General features: G+C 34.2%; 11 protein-coding genes across 11 annotated transcripts, besides 2 other annotated features; 8 read left to right on the top strand and 3 right to left on the bottom strand.

Moving 5' to 3' along the window:
• Window positions 1-158: 158 nt before the first annotated feature.
• Window positions 159-3,716, top strand: TVAGG3_0480460 (sister chromatid cohesion; the record flags this gene model as incomplete). Its single annotated transcript, XM_001329508.2, has 1 exon — window positions 159-3,716. The coding sequence occupies one exon, from the start codon at window positions 159-161 to the stop codon at window positions 3,714-3,716; it is 3,558 nt and encodes a 1,185-aa protein (XP_001329543.2).
• Window positions 3,717-3,943: 227 nt separating this feature from the next.
• On the top strand, window positions 3,944-6,230 carry TVAGG3_0480450 (DNAJ-like protein subfamily C member 7 family; the record flags this gene model as incomplete). The annotated part of the gene is made up of 1 exon (XM_001329509.1): window positions 4,013-6,043. The coding sequence occupies one exon, from the start codon at window positions 4,013-4,015 to the stop codon at window positions 6,041-6,043; it is 2,031 nt and encodes a 676-aa protein (XP_001329544.1).
• Window positions 6,231-6,311: 81 nt separating this feature from the next.
• Window positions 6,312-6,867, bottom strand: TVAGG3_0480440 (Chain c Uncharacterized Ribosomal Protein; the record flags this gene model as incomplete). Its single annotated transcript, XM_051235840.1, has 1 exon — window positions 6,424-6,630. One exon carries the CDS (start codon window positions 6,628-6,630, stop codon window positions 6,424-6,426), a length of 207 nt encoding a protein of 68 aa, XP_051093664.1.
• Window positions 6,868-7,519: 652 nt separating this feature from the next.
• Window positions 7,520-8,363: a mobile genetic element.
• Window positions 8,364-8,998: 635 nt separating this feature from the next.
• TVAGG3_0480420 (ribonuclease H-like family) lies at window positions 8,999-9,421 on the bottom strand (the record flags this gene model as incomplete). Its single annotated transcript, XM_051235839.1, has 1 exon — window positions 8,999-9,421. One exon carries the CDS (start codon window positions 9,419-9,421, stop codon window positions 8,999-9,001), a length of 423 nt encoding a protein of 140 aa, XP_051093663.1.
• Window positions 9,422-10,042: 621 nt separating this feature from the next.
• Window positions 10,043-21,221: part of a mobile genetic element that runs on past the window's edge.
• Window positions 10,287-10,814, bottom strand: TVAGG3_0480410 (protein of unknown function, DUF4107 family; the record flags this gene model as incomplete). Its single annotated transcript, XM_001329511.1, has 1 exon — window positions 10,287-10,814. The coding sequence occupies one exon, from the start codon at window positions 10,812-10,814 to the stop codon at window positions 10,287-10,289; it is 528 nt and encodes a 175-aa protein (XP_001329546.1).
• On the top strand, window positions 12,395-12,823 carry TVAGG3_0480400 (protein of unknown function, DUF4106 family; the record flags this gene model as incomplete). Its single annotated transcript, XM_051235838.1, has 1 exon — window positions 12,395-12,823. The coding sequence occupies one exon, from the start codon at window positions 12,395-12,397 to the stop codon at window positions 12,821-12,823; it is 429 nt and encodes a 142-aa protein (XP_051093662.1).
• Window positions 13,247-13,861, top strand: TVAGG3_0480390 (uncharacterized protein; the record flags this gene model as incomplete). The annotated part of the gene is made up of 1 exon (XM_051235837.1): window positions 13,247-13,861. One exon carries the CDS (start codon window positions 13,247-13,249, stop codon window positions 13,859-13,861), a length of 615 nt encoding a protein of 204 aa, XP_051093661.1.
• Window positions 15,159-16,024, top strand: TVAGG3_0480380 (organellar and viral DNA polymerase type B; the record flags this gene model as incomplete). The annotated part of the gene is made up of 1 exon (XM_051235836.1): window positions 15,159-16,024. A coding segment is annotated over one exon (866 nt), but the record flags the coding sequence as incomplete, so codon positions are not given.
• Window positions 18,229-19,029, top strand: TVAGG3_0480370 (integrase core domain containing protein family; the record flags this gene model as incomplete). Its single annotated transcript, XM_051235835.1, has 1 exon — window positions 18,229-19,029. One exon carries the CDS (start codon window positions 18,229-18,231, stop codon window positions 19,027-19,029), a length of 801 nt encoding a protein of 266 aa, XP_051093659.1.
• Window positions 19,267-19,929, top strand: TVAGG3_0480360 (uncharacterized protein; the record flags this gene model as incomplete). The annotated part of the gene is made up of 1 exon (XM_051235834.1): window positions 19,267-19,929. One exon carries the CDS (start codon window positions 19,267-19,269, stop codon window positions 19,927-19,929), a length of 663 nt encoding a protein of 220 aa, XP_051093658.1.
• TVAGG3_0480350 (organellar and viral DNA polymerase type B) lies at window positions 20,102-21,016 on the top strand (the record flags this gene model as incomplete). The annotated part of the gene is made up of 1 exon (XM_001322188.2): window positions 20,102-21,016. One exon carries the CDS (start codon window positions 20,102-20,104, stop codon window positions 21,014-21,016), a length of 915 nt encoding a protein of 304 aa, XP_001322223.2.

The following is a 21,221-nucleotide window of genomic DNA, read 5'->3' as shown; positions in this document are numbered from 1 at the left end:
AAACTTATCCAATCATCATCAAAGACGAAATTTATGTGCAGATATAGACTTTAGATCATAAAATTACCAAATTTCGAATAATTGTTTTGAGGCGGGAAAGAGGAAGTAAATTTGAATAGTGATCACAATTTTTGGCGCGCAAATTTTAGAAATTAAAAATGGGAAAACTGAAGCTAGCTCGCATTGAGCTTGAGAACTTCAAGTCTTTCCGAGGACCTCATACAATCGGCCCCTTCCTTCCTTTTTCAGGTATTGTTGGTCCAAACGGTGCTGGCAAAAGTAACGTATTAGATTCTTTGGCTTTTTCACTATTTTTGGATCCAAATCCACGTAGTACCAACTATATTTACAAAGATCCGACAGATACAAGCGCCAAATTCTGCTTTGTCCGTACAGTATTTACAGAAGGCAAAAAAGAGATCAGCTTTGAGCGCAGACTTGATGAGAAGGAGACATATTTTGTAAATGGTGAGGAAAAGGACCCAGAAGAGTACGTTAAAATCATTCGCGACTACAAGATTACCCCACTTTGTTTCATAAAGCAACAAGAGATCGATGCCATCGCTCGTAAGACACCACAAGAACTTACAGCTCTCTTCGAACAGTACAGTGGAAGCTGCGACTGCATTGAAGATTACGAAGAAAACAGAATTGGTTTCGAATCAGCCCAAGAAGCTGTAGCTCTTCTTGAAAAGCGTCGTCGTACAGCTGCTGCTGAAAAGCATCACATCTCAGAGCGTCAGCGTGAAGCAGACAAATACAACACTTTGGCCAGTGATGAAAAGAAGATTCAGCTTGAAATGTCTCTTTTCCAGCTCTACCATCTCAACAAGAAGATTGAGCACGGAAAGGCTGAATGCGAAGAACTCGAAGAGAACAGAAACAATTTATTACCAAAGATCGAAGAAAACCAAACATCTCGTAAAGATCTTCAAGTACAAAGCAACGAGTTGGTTGATAAGCTCGCTACAGTCGACAACAGTCTCCAGAACTCAGAACAAGACTTGAGAAACATCAGAGCTGAATTAACACGTGAAGAAGAGAGAAAGGCTCACTATGAACGCTCAATTGAAGACACAAACATGAAGATTGAATCGAACCAGAATGCCAGCAACCTTTGGAAGAAGAGACTCGAAGATTATGAGAAAGAATCTCAAGATATCGAAAAGGAAATTGCTGAACTCCCAGATCCAGGTGATCTCCGTGAAGATATCAAGAAGTACAACTCCATCCGCGCTCAAGCTAACAAGCAATACTCAGATCTTGCAAATTCTTTATCTGATGCCACAAAAGAACGCGACCTAATTCAGAATGAAGTCGACCAGATGCAGAAAGATAGAGAAACACAAGAGGAATCACTCACAAGAACAAGAGATACCCTTTCTAAGATCGAAGAAGACACAAAGAAGAACAACTCACTCCGCCAGACAGTTGTTACACGTAAAAACGAGTTAGACAGCCAACTCAAGATGATGAGAGTTTCAGATACAAACGACAAAGATAATCAGAAGAAATTAACTGAAAAACTCTCAGAAATCGAGAAGAAATACGATGATTTACGTCGTGCTCAAGGCACTGCCAAGCATAAAGAGCGTTTCCTCAAGGCAATTACAGCTTTGCAACGTTTAATTCCTGGAGTTTACGGAACTCTCGGCCAATTATGCAAACCAGCGAAGTCTACATACGAAAAAGCCTTCTTAAATGGTCTTGCTGATTGGATTGACGCATTAGTTGTCAAAGACAGACAAGTTGGTCAGAGATGCTTGGAGTATTTCAAGGAACAAGGTGCAGGAAAACTTCTTGTCATTCCTTTGAAAGGTTTACCAACACCACAAAGGAAGAATTTAACAGGAATCACTTATTTGGCCAAAATCATCACTGTTTCTAACGCTGAATACCAGCCAGCAGTTGATTACGCTTGTGGAAACATTGTTCTTGCAAAAGACTTCGACCAAGCTCAGGATTACGCTTTCAATCGTGGTTTGAACTGTGTAACAGCTGAAGGAACAACCTTTGATAAGAATGGTATCATTACAACAGGAAGTTCAAGAGAAAACACAACATTTGCAATTTCAAGTATTCAAGATCTTGAGAAACAGAAGACAAAGATCGAAAGAGAACTCCAAGAAACATCAGAAAGAATCGAAATCAGAAGAAACGAGTTCAACAGACTTGAAGAAGAATTAGGAACAGTAATGTTACAAATCGAAGGCTTCAACAGAAAACTCAGTGAATTGAGTGAAAACAAGAAACTTTATGATTCAAATCTTAGAACAATCCAAAGAGGAATCAAAGAATTGAACCAATCAACAGAAGAAAAGAAGAAATCTCTTGAAACAGCACAAGCCAAATACGAAGAACTCGCAAAGAAACAAGCTGCTTTAGACAAGAAATTGTTCGCCGACATTGTTCTGAAGACTGGACAATCAATTCAGGAAATTGAGTCAACATATCACAGAAGAACTATGTTAGAAAACAGATTGGAATATATCAAATCAGTAATTCCTAATGAGCAAAACGATGATCCACAAAAGGTCATTGACGAACTCAACCAGAGATTGCAAGAATACAAGGAATCAAATGAACAATCACAGAAGAACATCGATGAATTAAAACAGCGCGAAGAAGAATCAAAGAAGAAAGTCAACAAATACAAAGATGAGTTGACACAATTACACGAAGAAGATGAAAGAATGAGAGAAGAACTCAAAGAACTCAACAGAACAATCAGATCTCAACAAGAAGATCTTGAAGGAATCAATAACTCATTCAATGAATACGATCACGATGTCAGAACTGCAACACAGCAATTATCAATGGTTTTCCAGAGATGCTTGCTCGATAACGTCGAATTACCACATAACGGTGATTACAGGAAAGAAATCACAAGCACATTGTCAACAGATTCACAAGCAGTTGAAGATCTTGAACAGGTAAAGACCATTGATTTCAAGAGTTTGTCAAGTGCAAGTAAATCTGTCAAATGGGAGAAATTCAATGAAACTGTTGATCGCTATGAAAAAGACCTGGCAAAAGTCAGAGCAGAGATTTCTCAGATCCATCCTGACTTGAGAAGTGAAGATAAGGCTAAAGGTGTTGAAGAGGAACTCGAGAAGATGAAGAACGAGTCAGATCAAATGGCCAAAGAAGCTAAAGACAAGAAGAAGAAATTCAATGAAATGAGAGAAGAAAGAAGAACTAAATTCATGGAATTATATGATGCTTTGGATGAAACAATTAATCCTATTTACCAGATGTTCACGAGAAGAGGATCTCACAATGAACACTCAGGTGTTGCATATTTAGCCATGGAAGATACCGATGAGCCATATTTGGGAGGCATCAAATATACAGCAATGCCACCACACAAGAGATTTAGAGATCTCGAACAATTGAGTGGTGGTGAGAAGGCTGTTGCTTCTCTCGCTTTAGTTGTCGCTTTACAGAAATTCTTAGATGCTCCTTTCATAATTCTCGATGAACCTGATGCATCACTCGATAAGATTAACTTGAAGGCGGCTGCTATGGCATTAAGAGAACTGTCCGAGGAAGAGGATGGTTCCCAAATTATCTGTGTCTCCCTTCGCGATAGATTCTTTGAATTCGCTGACTCGCTTGCAGGCGTATTCAAAGAAATACAGACAACGTCTTCTGGTGTTCTCACAATCAACTTGACACAATTCAGAGAACAATCTTTGAAGATGGACGAAATATAAAATTAAAAATAAATAATATTTTATTTTTATATAAAAAACATTTCTTTTTCAATGTTCTAATGTATCGAAACAAAACAAAAAATTGTTGATTTTTCTCCAACGGTAAATTTATATGATTTTTATCATATTTTATACAATAAATGTTTAAACATTATACTTTGAGATAAGTTCTTTATGTATTTTAAGATAATTTTTGATAATTTGGATAAAAGAGCCTTATATTTTCATAAATCTAGTAACACTATATAAAGTATGAAAGGGTAAGTTATATTTCAACTTATATCTAGATAAAAATAATGAATGATTATAAGCGATTTGTTGAACAAGGAAATACGTTTTGCTATCAACGAGAATATAGCAAAGCTATAGCTGCATATACATCTGCAATTCAATTAAATCCACATCCTTCTGCTCTTGCTATTATCTATGAAAATAGAGCATATTGTTACATTAAACTTGAAATGCTTCATAAAGCAAAAGCAGATATGCTTGCTGCTCAAGATATGAATGCGGCTAATTTTATTACACCTACTACTCAAGTTTCAGAAATTTATGAAGATTCATTTTTCCACAAGACATATGTACCACCAAAAATACAAAATGCTTTCATGCATCTACAACACTTAGCATCTCTTCATTATTTAACTACAAATTCAGAAAAAATTGACGAAAGTGATGAAAATAAGAAAAATATCTTAACAATCCGAGGTGATGCATTTGCAGAAAGTCAGCAGTACAAGGAAGCCGTTTTAGATTATACAAATGCGCGTAAATATAACGATGATCCAAATTTTTTAGCTTCATTAGCTTATTTTGCAGTTCTTTCAAATCAAACAGAATTAGCGCAAGAAACAATTAAACAGTGCAAGGAAAAGAATGTTCAATGTCATCTTGCTGAAGGAGTTTTAGATTTAATAAATTTCAAATATAAATCGGCATACGAACACTTTGATCAGCTTGATGGAGTTAATGACGCGTATAAATACAAAACTTACATACATTATGCATTCGGAAACGTAAGCAAAGCGTATTCTTGTTCAAGAAACTGTTTTTCTCAAGACGGAATCTTTGTTTACACACAACATTGTTTAAGAATTATTACATCTAACGATTTACCGTCCTATTTTAATGGAAAAAACGGAAGTTATACATTGGCCAATTTTTTGATTGCCGGAATTTACAAATCCTTAGCATCCCCGATCGAGGAAGTCCCCGTAGATTTATATATACCCCATGATGTCCTTATGAATCCCAATACCTTCGCAGATCTTTCACTTCCTGAAGCGAAATTCCCAGATAACTTCGTAGATAGTGCCACAGAACAGTCAGAAGTAGATTTATTGATAAGAATAGCAGCAAAGATTCATATCTCAGCCGCTCCAGGTAAAAGAGAACGAGTTTGTTGTGGATTAGCTCTAATTCAAGTTGTTCAAATGTTATTATCCCAAAAAGTAACATTAGCAACATGTGTTGCACAGATATGTCATTGGCTGAGGCTCAGTGATCCAACATCTTTCCTTGATTACAGGAAAAACGAACCATTAAAGATATTTTTACACAATGGTTCATTTGACACTGTTTTAGATTGTTATTCCAGTTCTGTGTTCAATTTCCTAAAGAACAGGCTTCAGAAGCCATTTGGAAGCACTCTTCCTCTACGTCAAGGCCAGAAAGACCTCGGAACAGCCATGGAAAGCGCAGAGTGTCCTGATGATTTAAGTGATATTTTCAAAAACCAAATTGATATTTCTGTTTCTGAGACTGTTTCGATCTTTTATTCGAGGGATATATATGGATATAACTTCGGACTAAGTGTGCAACCTCCTTCTCCTTCAATGATGATGAATCTTGATGTGATTTGGTGTGGTTTATTATCAATGATTTCGTCAAGAAATGTTTCGAAAGAATCAACAGCAAAATTCGTTGAAAAAGCAACAGAATTTCTGTTTTCTTGGATGTTTTCAAGCCCTCTGATGACAATGAATGATGTTGTTGGTGCTATCCTGTTTAGAGCTTTGATGTGGGCATTCTTTGGTGCAGATGTTATCAAAGAAACTCCAGAACCAATTGTGATGCACGTTGACGCTGTTTTGACAAATTTCGCACCTTTGTATCAGATGTACATGTTGCCTCATATAAAGATTTCTAGCGAGGGACAGACAGTTGATAGGCTTCCTTCTGTGCTGCAGGCGTTTCCAAGCTACGTTCATAGAATTAGATCTCTTTTAAACATAGGAAGTGAAGAGATTCCTGAGACCTTTGATTTCAGGAAGGCAATTCAACCTGTTTATTGCACAGGACCACTTGGATCAGCAATGGATATATAGATTAACTATAAAATTTTTTGTTTTGTAATAATATTGATAAAGTTTATATTTTTGTTTTTTAGAAATTTGTTATATTTGACTGCTACTTATATATTATTATCACATATAAAATTATAATGCTAAATTGTTTTCTGTTTTTCTATTGCTTTTACTTTATAATGTTATTGCTAAAGTTATGATAAAGCATAGGGCTTATCATATAATTCACATTCACAAAAAAAAATATGAAAAAAAAAGTTATGTGATATCATAGGATATGAAGGCCTATGCATGATTATAAACGTAAAAGGAAGGTATTAACAAGCGTTATTTTAATGCGCCCTAAGAAATTCAATTTTTTATGAAAAAGATATTTGTTAGAAGAATACCTGTTGAATTGTTTATCTAAGACGGCGGGCTTCACGCTCTGTTTCGAGAAGGGAAAGGATATCACCCTCACGAACGGCGCCCTTGACATTGCGGACGAGGGAACGGTTAGAATCATCGAGGAATTCGACACGAACTTGTGTAACACCACCACGGGATCCTGTACGACCGATAACTTGCTTGACAACAGCTAACTTAACCTGTTCTTGGGTTGATTCCATTAGAAAAGGCCCATGTTGTCAAAACCGCAAATTTTGGACCATGGACTTTATTTTTGATGTAATTGCGAGAAATGAATTGCCTATATGAATTGAAATAGATTATCTGATAAAAAGTCGCATTCTCTATGATGAAAACGAATATTTAAAATTCCAAATTCTTTAAATCAAAGATAACTCAAGAATATATTTATACATTCTCTTGCTTTGTAATTAATAGCATTTAAATGAAGTTTTCATCAAATTTAAATTTATTCAACAACAATCAATTAAAAATCAAATGTAGTTACTTGTTTTGATTCAAAATACAGTAGATACATACAAAATAAAAGATTTTAATACGATTTTTATCTTTTTCATTTTATAACTTTTCATTTCAGTTTAATAGATCCGGTATATACAATTAAATTTCAACTTAAGTATATAACCTTAGTACTAAAGTAACATTTTGCATCATACCGAAATTTGATTTCATACATTTAACAATCTTTTTACTGTTAAGAAAGAGAACAGTAGTTTAGCGAAAGGACAAGTATTGAGACTTTTTGTTACATCAATATCGGTACTTTTTTTTCCCGCAATTGTCGAAAAATAGCTAAAGAAAGTGAATAAAGATATTATGAATATGCTACTTATCTATTACATATATAATTAAATATTGTTGGATCTATGTAATGCATTAATTGGAGTTTTCCTTCCTCAGGATTTGAATTGTTTGATTGGAATATGATTTAGTTGCATACAATAACATCGCATAGTAAAACTGAGCCTTCTATCCCCATACCATGCATCACATAATTTGGAAAAAAAATTTATGTGATGAAGACAGGAAATAATTTTTCCACCAAATTATTCAGAATTTGGGGAAAAAAATCGGTTGCAATTCAAAATTGTTATAGACCGAAAATAGATTTTTTCGGTTTTCTCTTCAAATAATTGAAAGAATGATACTATTATAGGTTTATTATATTATATAGCATATAATCATGCTATAGCCGAAAATTATAAGTTTTGAGAAGATTGAATATAACACAAATAAATTTGAAAGTAAGTTAAATTGCTTGTTGTTTTTAATAGCTATTTAATGAGAAATCCAATATTGCAAAATTCAAATTGAATGATTGAAAGAACAGAAAAAGTCATTCTTTTCAATTTCGAATATGTTTCATTGTATTTATAATTATATGGCAAATAAGATATTTAAACTTGATTTTTGAAGGAAAATTCACAAAATTGAATAAATTCAAATAATTTTTATTCCAAAATAAACTAGTTATTTGAGTTTAATACTAATTATCTATTCAAACTACAAAGTTTGTAATTTAAAATATTTTGTGAGATCAGATTAAATTAATTCAAGGTTCTTTTCAATTAATATTAATGACCATATTACGCATTTTCGAACATTCTAAACCAAATATATAAAAATTGGAGACGAATGTTAAATTTGCTAGACATGGGGGAGTTGTCTGCAAAGTTTTAGCTCTTATCTCTAACAAAAAATTAATTTTTAAAAAAAATGACCGAATACGTTTCACAGCGAGAAAAAAATAAAAGGCAAGATAGAATTTTCTAGACATAAAAGAAGTTGTTTACCGAGTTTTAGCTCTTATCTCTAACAAAAAATTAATTTTTAAAAAAAATGACCGAATACGTTTCACAGCGAGAAAAAAATAAAAGGCAAGATAGAATTTTCTAGACATAAAGAAGTTGTTTACCGAGTTTTAGCTCTTATCTCTAACAAAAATTAATTTTTAAAAAAATGACCGAATACGTTTCACAGCGAGAAAAAAAATAAAAGGCAAGATAGAATTTTCTAGACATAAAGAAGTTGTTTACCGAGTTTTAGCTCTTATCTCTAACAAAAAATTAATTTTTAAAAAAATGACCGAATACGTTTCACAGCGAGAAAAAAATAAAAGGCAAGATAGAATTTTCTAGACATAAAGAAGTTGTCTACCAAGTGTCAGCTGTTACTTCTTCTCAATACTGATATAAAATAAAAATCTTTATTATTTATTTAACCTTTATTGTTTCATTAAACTTCATTTATTTTATATTATAGTTTTATTCTTTTAGCTACTTGTAAAATAATCTAATTTTATATCATCATTTTACCGGATTATCTTCAGTACATCAATTGTGTATCTAAAAAATATCATTATCCTTATTCTGTTTTTTCCAAAATTCTTTTAAATATCTTTTTTGGTTAGATTACTTTATACTTTTTACTTTTATTTTTTAATTTCAAAAAAAAATTTGGTGATTGTTCTATTCTGTTACAATGTGCATTATCATATTCTAATGAATTATTCATTACATACATTTAAAAAAACTTGTTAAAAATGAAATTAAAAAATTATGTTTATTATTACGCTGTGAATGTGTCAACAGCAGTCATGCCTGTATCTGTATCCCATATTTGCCACAACCTTTCTGTATCTGCATTTGTGTATTTCGGTTTCAGCTGATACATTTGATTTGGCATGTAATTTGTTCCAGTTAATGGATTAATTAGGAGATCTTCATGCGGTGTGTTATTATTGTACTCCCAAATAAAGGCAGGAATAGCCTGAATGCTTTGGCAGCGCTCCAATGTCGGCCAGAATCTCTCAATCTTCCCATTTTGGTAGGGAGAATGAGAGTCTGTATGCCGCCATTGGACGCCCCAAAGATCAAGTAGATCTTGAAAGGCGCCCCTATTTTCTGAACCGTTGTCGGTCCAGAAACAATAAGGGGCGCCAAATTCAATGAAGGCGGAAGCCGCAACGTTCGCTGTCGTCGCTGCCAGCATATCTGGTATTTGTATACACGCTAGGACTTTGCGGCTAAAATCGTCGATTATGCCATAAATATACTGGCCACGAACACCCCTAAAATAATGAACATCTGCGTGCCAGATAAGATTGGGTGAAAGCGCCCAATATCTTACTGCTGTTTCTGGCCCGGCATGCTCTAATCGCGTCTTGGTGAAATGATTTTCTTTGAAGTATCTGTGAGTTAGTATGGTTATCTTGGGTATGGTGGCACTGCGTTCCACTTTACCCAATACTTGTGAATTTGACACTTTACAAAACCGTTAACGTATATTTTACAACACGAACGCAAAAACTAACTTAACCTTAAATATTTACAAAGCCGCCAACCACTTCACTAACGAACTCACTAATGTAAAAATAAACGTTCTCACTATCGTTCTCACTAACAACTTCACTAATGTTCTCATAAATTTTCCTCAATATCTTCATCATCAGTGTTAACCCTATTGTAGTCATACTTGAAGCCATAAACTTTCTCTAACTTCTTAACGTACAATTTACATAACTTACCTTCGTCATCGTATGGTTTAATGATATAACTATTTCTATCTTTATACACAGTCAATGAAAAGTCAACTGGTCTCGGATGTATTTGAAAGAACATGTTATGCTCAGGAAGGAAGAATAAATGTTTAAATGTATGTTTGTTATACTGTGGAATTCGAATGAGTTGCTTTTGTTCTGTCATTTACATCCAAATAAAAATTTTCAGTAAAAATAAACTTAAAAATAAATGATATCACCACCCTCACACGTATGAAAACATAGCACAAAAATAATGTTTATGTTAGAATGTTAGATCTAACACGTTTTCTAACCTCATTTCTAACCCTGTTGAATTCATTGCTTTATAACTCTCTTCCTTGGTTTCTTTTTAGTTGCTTTCTTCACGTCTGTCTCCAGCTTAACTGTCTTTCTTCTTCGTCCGTAATGATACCAGTTACTTCCACCAGTCAATGGGTCAAATGGTCTTTCGTAAGGGTTTCCATACATTCCATAGGGACCATACGGAAGAACTACTGGTGGAGAAGAAACATTTTCTTTAGTTCCATCGACTCTATTTAAATGCATTGTTTCACCTTTCATCTGGTCATTAAAGTCTTTTGCATGTTTTGCAAACTCATCGTCCTTTCCTAAAGCATTTTCTGACTCAGTCGCAACCAAATTGGATGCTTTATTTATGAGGCCTATTTTATTTAATCTTAACTTCTTTGCAACCCAGCCTCCAATCTTCCCTTTATTTGCATCTAATGTCTTCGAAACCCTTCCTCCACTCATTTTATTTACTGCGTCATAAGCTCCAAGTGCTTTTGCTCCAAATGCTAATGCTTTTGTTCCCATTGCGCCTAAAGCTGCCCAAGCTACCATTTACACCATATTAAAATCATCTCTCTTCAATATTATCTCATAAAAGTTCTCGTTACTGGAGAAAGTCAATGAAACATAAGCGTTCTCACGGGCTTCGCCCTCACCACTTTGCGGTCTATCTAACTTATTTCTTATATCATCTATACGCTTCAAAATGTCTGAACAATTGCTAACATCTTCTACAACAGTTATTTCATCATGAACGACCTTTAAGAACAAGCTCATTTAATATGCTATTAAAATCATCTCAATAATGAGTCCATCCTTTCCATCTTTAGGTAGCACAACATCTTTCATTGAAGAAGGTTCGACAAGTCTTATGTTAAACTTACTGACAAAGTTTGTTATACTATAATGCTTCGGTGGCGAATACATGTAGTTTGAAAGACATAATATAGATTCTTCAGCAAATTCACTTATACTGGATTTTATAACAATGTTCTCACGAGACCAAATACCACCAATTGACAATCTTGTAAGCAATCCTGCTGAACCTTCTACTGTAAACGTCGATGGTAACATTCCACGAAGGTCATCTATTGACATCTTTGAGTCACTGAATTTAAATATTTTCTTAAAGCAATCGTCATTATCTAACCATGCAATAGCTTTGAAGTTTTCATTCGAATATACATCTGCTTCATTAAATGTAAAACCTGACTTCTTTGCAGAGACGACTTTAAAATCTATTGCATTTGTTTCAAAATTATATACTATGGTAACTTCTGAAGTAATGGATGTCCTTCCGCAGTCAGTTGTTCTCTCACTACCGTTTGAAGCTTTGTGTTAAAAACTTTCATGTCATCTCCTGTGTCTAGGTTCACATACACAGCAACAGGAAAACTATCTTGCTTCTTTGTTTCATCATTATACCTCAAAACATTAAAGTTCTTCAATAATATTGTTCTTCCTGCTGGAATACTTCTAACTTGTCTTATTTCAATAGCTTTCTCACTCCTACATACTCTACCCAGTGTCTTGGATATTCATAAGTTATACTGACTTTCTTGAATTTTGGTAGTTTCATCATAACGTGTTCATAGTATATCTTTATACTCTTGTCAGTTAGACTCGGTGCTATGTTCTGAATATTTCTGACTTGCATTTTTAATGAAGATAAAATGAAGCATTTAATACATGACGTAGATGAAGACATGAATGAAAGCAGTGAAAAGCTCAACAGTTCTCTCATTCTTCCTTTCAGTAAGGACTATGAGTTCTGTTCAAATGGTGTGTATTTCTATTGTGGAAAGATGGGTTCAGGTAAGACATTTAACCTCATTCGTCATATACTCATAACAGAGCGTTTAGGTCAAGATTCATATTATGACCAAATCATTATATCAGCAACTTCAGACTCTATGGACTCAACAGCGAAAACATTCATGAGTAAAGTTCAAGCCTCTGTCGTTAAAGTTCCAGACAGTGAACTCATTGAATTTCTTCAACGTTACATTCGACGTAAGAGGAAATATTATGCCATCGTTGAATTTATACAGTCAGGAATGCAAAAGACTTCAGAAGAGATGGAAAGAATTATTGACAAACACCACTTACGTCAATACTCAGGAGTTTACGATATGAAACGACTTACAAACTACATTCTGTCAAAACTTTCAAAATACCCCTTCAAAAAGTATCCTTCAAACACTCTGCTCGTTTGTGACGACTTCGCCGGAAAAGGTTTAGTGTCAAAAGCAGACTCACCATTAGCTAACATCATAACTAAAGTCAGACATTACCATTTAACTGTAGCAATACTTATGCAAACATGGCGTTTCCTTGCTTTAAACATAAAACGTCTCATAACTGACTTCGTTATCTTTCAAGGTTTCTCACGTTATGACATTGAACTCATTTGGAAACAGTCAGGTATAACATTACCTTTTGAAGAAATTTGGGAAGCATATAAGTCTCTCATCTCTCCTCGTTCATACCTTGAGATTCATATCATGACTAATACCATTAAAGTCAAAAATATTCCATGGGAACGACCAACATTGTTTTAAAGTTTAACCTTCAATTGACTGATGGTAAACAAATTCCATGCATCTCTGTCACCATTTCTGTTAATATTTTTGCTGTCATTCATATCATCCACTTCCCCATCCGTTAGCTTTTGAGGATATGCGTTAGAATAGCTGTTCTTAAATGAAGGCTTTTCACCTTTGAGAGCATAAACTCTATAACTTTCTGCATACTTTATGTTTGAACCTCCTGAGCCATCATTGACATAAATTTTTATAGGCTTCCACCCTTTGTTCATATTCCTGCTTCTTCCCTTTGCTCTTTTGTTCAGTAGTTCTACATCTTTATACACAGCTCCTGTCTCAGTGAATTCAACAATATTTTCATTCGTTAGCTTTACATTCAAACCCTTGTCGAGTATATTGTTCATTTCATACATATAAAAGGTTTTTATTCTATATGAAATGAGAAGCAAATCCATCTTAGCTGGTGCCGTTAATGTTCCAATTGAACCAACATCAAATGTTGACTCACGAACGACAAACAATATTGTCATAAAGAACTATAGTTCAGAATGTTTGAAAGAAAAAGAACCAGAGCTGAAATCCGTGAATTTAAACACAACTTCAAACGCTAACGCTACATCAGATGTTAAGTTAGAGTATCCACCACTGGACCAAATTCTTTCAAGAGAAGCCAACGACAACCCTTACACAAATGTTCAAACAAATCCTTCAGATAACGTAGACCATTACCTTCTTCAGTTATACCAAACAATTTTACTCAAAGACGATAAGAAGCTTTTGATAAATCTTATAAGTAAGAACCAAATAATTCTAACAAAGGAGGACCTTGAAAATGTTATATCACGAATAACAGGAAAGCAATGTGTCATTGACTATCTCGACCCTGAAATCGAATGCTGTGGTCAAACACCAATATTCATGAAAATAGGTAACATCCGCATCATTGAAACACCAGGAACTACAGGAGTTGAGTTTAAGTATAAATATTCGAACGAGTATACAAAACTTTCAACAGAATATAAGCTTTGTTTGAAATATGTTTTAGTAAATTAAAGCAACTTATAGTATCTATCCAAAACTTCTTCAACAGTATCGAACTCATCTTCATAATGCAAACCTAATCTTATTGACTTGGTGCAGTTTTCACTAACACAATATTTTTCTGTTCTCTTGACTGACATAACTAACTCATTTGTTTCATCAAACAGCAACAACCAAAGTTCATGACCTAATACATAACATTCATACTTTATATTTTTAGCTCTGAGTTCTCTTGTAAGCTGTTGCATTTAATATTTTCTAAAAAGTCAACTTCAACAGTCATTCGCACTGGTGCCTTCAGTTCTACAGGCTCTCCTTGAAAGTCAACAAGTCTGAATTGCATGTCTTTCAAATTATGAGGACTAATGCGAACCCATTTACCTAAATGAGTTGCTATGACAGGAACGTTTGGAATGAACATTGAATTGACTGCATAACAGAAGGATTTATACTCTACTGAACCTTTACTATTAACTCCTGAAATACCTGTGACATTAGCTATTTTTGACTCAACGTAAACAATTACCATAACATACGTATGGAACAGATTTCATCTCAATCGTTTTGTCAACACTTTTCAAAGGAAATGTCATATGGTATGCTCCCAGAAGAAGTTGTACTCTATGACTCATTCTTGGTATCTTGAACTCTTTCTTGCTACTGAACTTCAATGTTCCCTCAGAAGAGAGTTCGACATCTATGTTGTCAATAGTTTCTTCATTTATGAGAGTATCTATGACTCCAGCAATTTTATCTATTCTGTACTCGGCTCTGTTAGGAAATGTTACAACACTTCTTTTGTCATCTATTTCAATCTCTATGAAATCTGTTTCATCTGTTATGACAAAAGTTGCGATAGTATTGAAGTCAACAACTCTGAAAGCAAGCGCTTCATTCTGAAGACCTAAGTTTGTTTGTAGCTTTACTGTCCCGTATTCGTTTGGGTCTGTACTTTGCAAATAGAACAACATTTTATTCTCATTAAAATATGACTATTGCTGCATATGCGTATGAAACAAATGAAGCAAGAAGAGCACATGAACTAGTAAACGAAAACTCAACTTTAACCATTGAAGGCAATGATTTAGTCATTGACGATGGAAAAACTAAAAAAGTCATTGATTTCGATACTTTTAACACTTATGACCCATTCATTACAACAAGCAAGGTTCCCATCATAAATGATGGAACGGTGCAATATATAAATTCTACAGTAGATGCCTCATTAGTGAAAGTATTAAATGTTCTCATTGAATTGTTAAAGAGCTTTCGATTTGACGACAACATTAAATGCCTAAAGAATTTAGTCATGAATGAGAAACAAATTCTCGGCGTTGCTGGTAGCAGTAATGATGTACACCTTATGACATTAGAATATTATAACGAACATAAAGATGAACTGAAAGGAGAGAAGGGTGACACCGGACCTCAAGGACCACAAGGAATACAAGGAATACAAGGAATACAAGGAATACAAGGACCTCAAGGCGAAAACGGTTTGGATGGAAAGGATGGAAAGGATGGAAAAACTGCTAAATCATGGATATGGGACCTTATAAATACTGGTTTAACAGCTGCTTCATATGGAGTTCTTCAATACCAAATCGGAAAGATATGGGCGGTACTTGGTGAAGAAGTTTTAAATGACGTTAAAAATGCTTTGAACTTCATTTCAAATGGTTCGGATACTATTAAAACTTTATCTGGTTGGATGCAAGAAACAAGGAGTCAAATAGATACTGTAAGACGTATAGCAAACAATGCACGTACGGGATTGGATACTTTACGACAAGCACAAAATACACTAAAGGAAGCAAATGATATTCTTGGCTCAGTATCAGACATGCATGAAGATTGGCTTAAAGGTATTGACAAATCTTTAAAAAATCACAGTCAGTCTATTGCTGACTACAAGAAAAGTATAGATTTTTTACATAGTGCTATGGACGTACATGATGGAAGCATAAGGAACTTACTTAATGCTAACAATAACTTACCAGGAACTATTAAAGCATTTATAAAGTCCTTTGTAAAACCCGGTGCTCTAACATTTAGGTCTTTGAGAGCAAGAGCATTGAAGTCAAGAGATGCAGAAACTCCAACAGAACCTACAGAAGGAACTGAAACAACAGAAACTCCAAAAGAACCACCAAAACCAACAGCTAATGAAATATTGTTCGAATATTTTCCAAGGTACTCTGTTCTCATTGCATACATTCAAGAAATACTTAAGAAAGCAGACTTGACTTTAGGAGATGATGAAAGTTCTGTATATCTTTCGTTCCAGTTTCAAATAGCAGAACTTTTGAGACAGATATGCTTAATGTATGACAACATCTCTGATTTCACAAGATATGATGACGACCATGACCCCGAACATGGTGAAGAAGAAGTTTTACAAACATCCATTAAGACAGGAAAGGTTTTAACTCAAAGTCTCATTATTGACACCAAAGATGGCGAAGTGGACGTTCTTCAAGAGCTGAAGAAAAATACTTCTTCGGGAGGTGGTGGTAGGCATGAACTTGAAATAAATGAGATAGAAGAGAAATTAGCCGAAAAAGCAGATAAAGAACATAAACACAATATCTCCGATATAAATGAACTTCAAGCTACATTAAATAGTAAAGCGGACAAAAATGAACTTGACGCAATGAACAAAGTTTTGAAATCTCATAAACACAACATCTCCGATATAAATGAACTTCAAGCTACATTAAATAGTAAAGCGGACAAGAACCATGTTCATTATATAACTTCAGACGAACAGATTATAACGGACTACCATGGATATTTAACACGAAGTGATGAAGCGAAGACAAAAAATGTTAATGAAAGAAGATATAAATACATTCGTGCTAAAGGTTATGACATAAGCTGTACTGTACAGTATGATGTAGCTAAAGCACCAGAAGCATTTGGTTATACCGGTGAAATTTATGCCTCTACTTTCAATGTTAACGGTGTATTAGTTGAACCAAGATTTATGTTAAGAGTTAAGGCAAAAATAACGTTTGAAGATGCTATTAAAAGTAAAGCTGACAAAGTTGAACTCGAAGCAACGAACAAAGTTTTGAAATCTCATAAACACAACATCTCCGATATAAATGAACTTCAAGCTACATTAGACAGTAAAGCTGACAAGAACCATACACATAAATCCTTCACTACTGTTAGAGCAGACGACATAATATTGAACTTTGACCTTGGTTCAAGTGCACCATTAGAAAATCCAAGTACAAGCGTAAAAGATACTCTTAACAGTTTAGATAAGAGTTGCAGGAACATTGAAAGTCATGCCAGAAACTTTGAAGCACATGAACTACCAACAATGTTAGATAAGAAAGCAGACAAAACTTATGTGGATGCAGAACTAACAAAGAAATTTTCGAAACCAGATACAATGACATTTACAACAGAAATTATAAATGGTGAACCAGCAACTCCATTTGAATTTGTTAGAGGTCTTCAACCAGATACTTTTGAATTTTTCTTGGATAATTCTATTGAACTAACATTACATTATAAAAGTGGAACAAATGCAACATTTCATCCGGGAGATACATTCCAAATGGTATTTAATGACATAAGTTCTTTAGAATATGTTTATAGAGTTATGAGCATATATGATTTAATATATCCTATAGGAGCTGTTTATACGTCTATGAATCCAATAAATCCAAACACTTTATTTGGTGGTAGATGGTATGAAATAGTTGACAGTTTTCCATTCTACACTAATACTCAGTCAATGAAGATGGGAGGTTCAAAGAAAATAGGTATTGAAAACCTTCCTTCACATATGCATAGGTTCAGTGGAAGAACATCTGTGGAAGGAAACCATTCACATTCAATAACAAAAAGAGGTTATACAAATCTTGCAGCGGGTTCGGATAGACAGGGAATGCATAGATATGATATCACAACTGACCCCAAAGATGTTAGCACAGGTATTTTCTGTGGAACTGCAGGAAATCATACACATGTTGTAGCTGGTATTACAGACCCAGCAGGTAATGGAAAAGATTATATGCCTCCTTATATAACAATGCACGCTTGGATACGAGTTGGTTAAAATCTTTAACTTTACATAAATGAGCTTGAAAGAAGTATTCGAACAACATCCATGGAGGTCATTTAAGAAATTCAATGAAGCTGCAAAGAGTTGGGGATTTACTAACAGAGCTGAAGTGAAAAGGTTCTTTGACAAAAATGTTGTACATCAAACAAAAATAAACCCTTACGACTACTTTTTACCAATTTACTCCAACACTCCTGACGCATACCAATTTGACACTCTCATTCAAAGCAGAAAAGGAGGACATAAACCATTCCTCATCTTCATAAATGTTAACACTCGTAAAGCATATGCATATCCAATGAAAAATAAAGGAACTCGTGAAGTGTTAAGAGTTTTACAAAAGTTTGTAGCAGAACATAACCCAAGTACTTTAACATCAGACCAAGACAGTGCATACCTCAGCAATGAAATCACAGAATTTCTCATTAAGCATAACATAACTCACTACACTACTGAAGACCATAACCATAACATACTCGGCATCATAAACCGCTTCATAAGAACGCTCAGAGATTTAAATCAAGAGCGAGACTTTACCGAAGAAACAATGAAACATTTTCTCGAAGTATATAATTCCTCAACACATTCTACAACAGGACATACACCAAATTCAATGACACAACAACAAGAAGAAAAGTATATACAAAAGAAACGAAGCCAAACACAAAATATCAGAAATTCAACACAATTTACCCTCATTCCTGGTACAAAAGTTCGTGTAGTTCTTGACGACAAACCGTTGACAAAGAAACGTTTAAGGTTAAGTAGAAACTATTATATCGTAGACTCTACGCAAGGTAATGGATATCTTATAAAAGCTGCTGACGACTCCATAGCATTTTACCCTCGACATAAGTTAGTTGAAAGTAGTAATGGCAAACTTGCTGAAACCATTGACGAAGCAAAGCGAGGAGTGGTTATTGAAATACTTGGCTATAACACAAACGATGACACTTATAAAGTAAGATATGAAGGAGGCGTTGAAGATGTTATACCATCTAAGAACTTGAGAGAGTCAAAGCCAACACATCTGGGACCATTAGAGCGGGAGTACTGGAAAGACAAAAATATGCCAGAAAGAATAAGAAAATTCTTCTAAACTTTTTCATTAGATGTAAATCAGACATGAATGAGAACAGTCATGATATCATTAATGGTACCATTTATTTACACCAAAAAATAATGTTTATGTTAGAATGTTAGATCTAACACGTTTTCTAACATGTTTTCTAACCTCATTTCTACCCTCATGAAAATTCATGAATTTCCTTAAGATAGAAAAAATAAAGTTAGTTTTATTTTTTTCTAACTTTTTATCTTGTAGGTAAGAACAGAAATGTCAGTCGAAGCAAAAACGTTCACGAACAAATCTAATGGCGAAACATTCACAAAAGGCACTTACAACGGTATTGAAGTCTTACGTAGAGACATGGATGGTTATATTAACGCAACAAATATGTGTCAGCAGTTTAGGAAGGACTTTAGAAGGTTGTTGGAAAATAAGTCCTGGGAAGAGTATTTTAAGGCATTTTGTGAAGAATATACCAACCCGCGGAAAACAGCGGGTTGCTTTTTATACAAAATTCATGCAGGAATTCCTGATGAAATCAAACAGGTTAGAGGAATGTATGTAGACCCAAGACTTGTAAACTATATAGCAATGTGGGCTTCTCCAAAATATTGTATAGCAGTTGGAAAAATTCTGGACTCCATAGACAAGAAAGTTCATGAGAAATTAGATGAAGAAGAACTTGAAGATACAGCAGAGAATGCAAAACCTTTGTTCGAAGAAGAAGTTAGAAAAATGCATGAAAAACAAATAGAACATGAACGTGAGATATGTTCTGGTTATAGAGACTCTCCATACGAACTAGACCAATGGGAACAAGAAGATTTAAAGAGAGAATTTAGAGAATATGAACTCGCTAAGATAGCATTAGAAGCTGCAGAAAAGAAGTTAAAAGTTTGGGGTCGTTTTGTACAAAAATATTGTGAGTAAATGAACCATTTTTTTCGACAAAAATATATTTTATGTTAGAATGTTAGATCTAACATGTTTTCTAACACGTTTTCTAACATGGTCTAAAACTCTCGAAAATCATGAGTTTTCCCGAAATAAAAAATAAAGTTAGTTTTTTTAAAAAAATATTTTTTATTTTTATTGTAAGAACATGTTAGCAACAACTTCACCAAACTCTTTAGTCATGAACCCAACTTCAATGTTAGTAGAGATGAAAAGCTTCATTCCTTCTTCATATACTTTCGAAACAAAAATCCAGAAGATAAAGCAAGAACTTTTAACAAGTAATTTAGACTGTACCGCACAGAATGAAACAAATGAACAGTATCTTTATGAAATGCAGGACCTGGTGGACCATTTACCCAAATTGCCTGAAATTCAGCAACAAAAACTCACTATTCCTGAATTCGACGAAATTGAAGTGAAACCAACTGACTCAGTAGAAATAAAGAAGTTCATTCGAAAGGTAAACTATGAGTTTCTTGGTTTTCATTGCAACCATAAGGTTATGGACAAAGATTGCGACATGGTATATAAGAATGTTTCTGACATATACAAATCTGGGGAGTTTAAGACCTACGACAACTTTGTTTCGTTAGTTGCTGAATGTGTATGGCAGATAAGAGATAAAGATAGAAGAGGTAAGATATGGAATGAACAAATAAGACCCGCTATGTTTGAGATGAAGAGAGCAATTGACGCCTTAGTCATACTAGCAGGTAAGGTTTCAGAATATAACGCAAAAATGAACCCACAATGTTCTAAATGTAAAGCAGCAATGAGGAAATATAACTACTCCGTCAAAGAGATAGAACGTATGCGAAACGACTATGCTGACTTAAAGAGGGAGGCAGAGAAACCAGCAGAAGATAAAATGGACATGTTAGAATTTCTGAACAAAAACTATCCAACTGCTGACGATTTCCTTCTATCTGACGTCAAGAAGAAGTATAAAGAAACTTTCGGTATCGTTAAAACTTTTGACATACTGACAGAAGAAATAGAAGCTACAAAACTGTTTAGAGTCTCACGAATTCATAACGTTTACCATGTGAAACGCTTATAAAATAACTGGGGTAGAAAAGAGGTTAGAAAAGAGGTTAGATCTAACCTTCTACCCTAAACATTATTTTTGCTGAATTCCGTATGAAATTTCATGAGTTTTGTGTGTTTTCTACGATGTTAGAAAAGAGGTTAGAAAACATGTTAGATCTAACATTCTAACATAAACATTATTTTTATTAAATTCCGTATGAAATTTCATGAGTTTT

Source organism: Trichomonas vaginalis, chromosome II, assembly GCF_026262505.1.
Source record: "Trichomonas vaginalis G3 chromosome II, whole genome shotgun sequence".
Taxonomy (NCBI): Eukaryota; Parabasalia; order Trichomonadida; family Trichomonadidae; genus Trichomonas; species Trichomonas vaginalis.
This window is presented reverse-complemented; position numbering and strand designations above follow the sequence as displayed.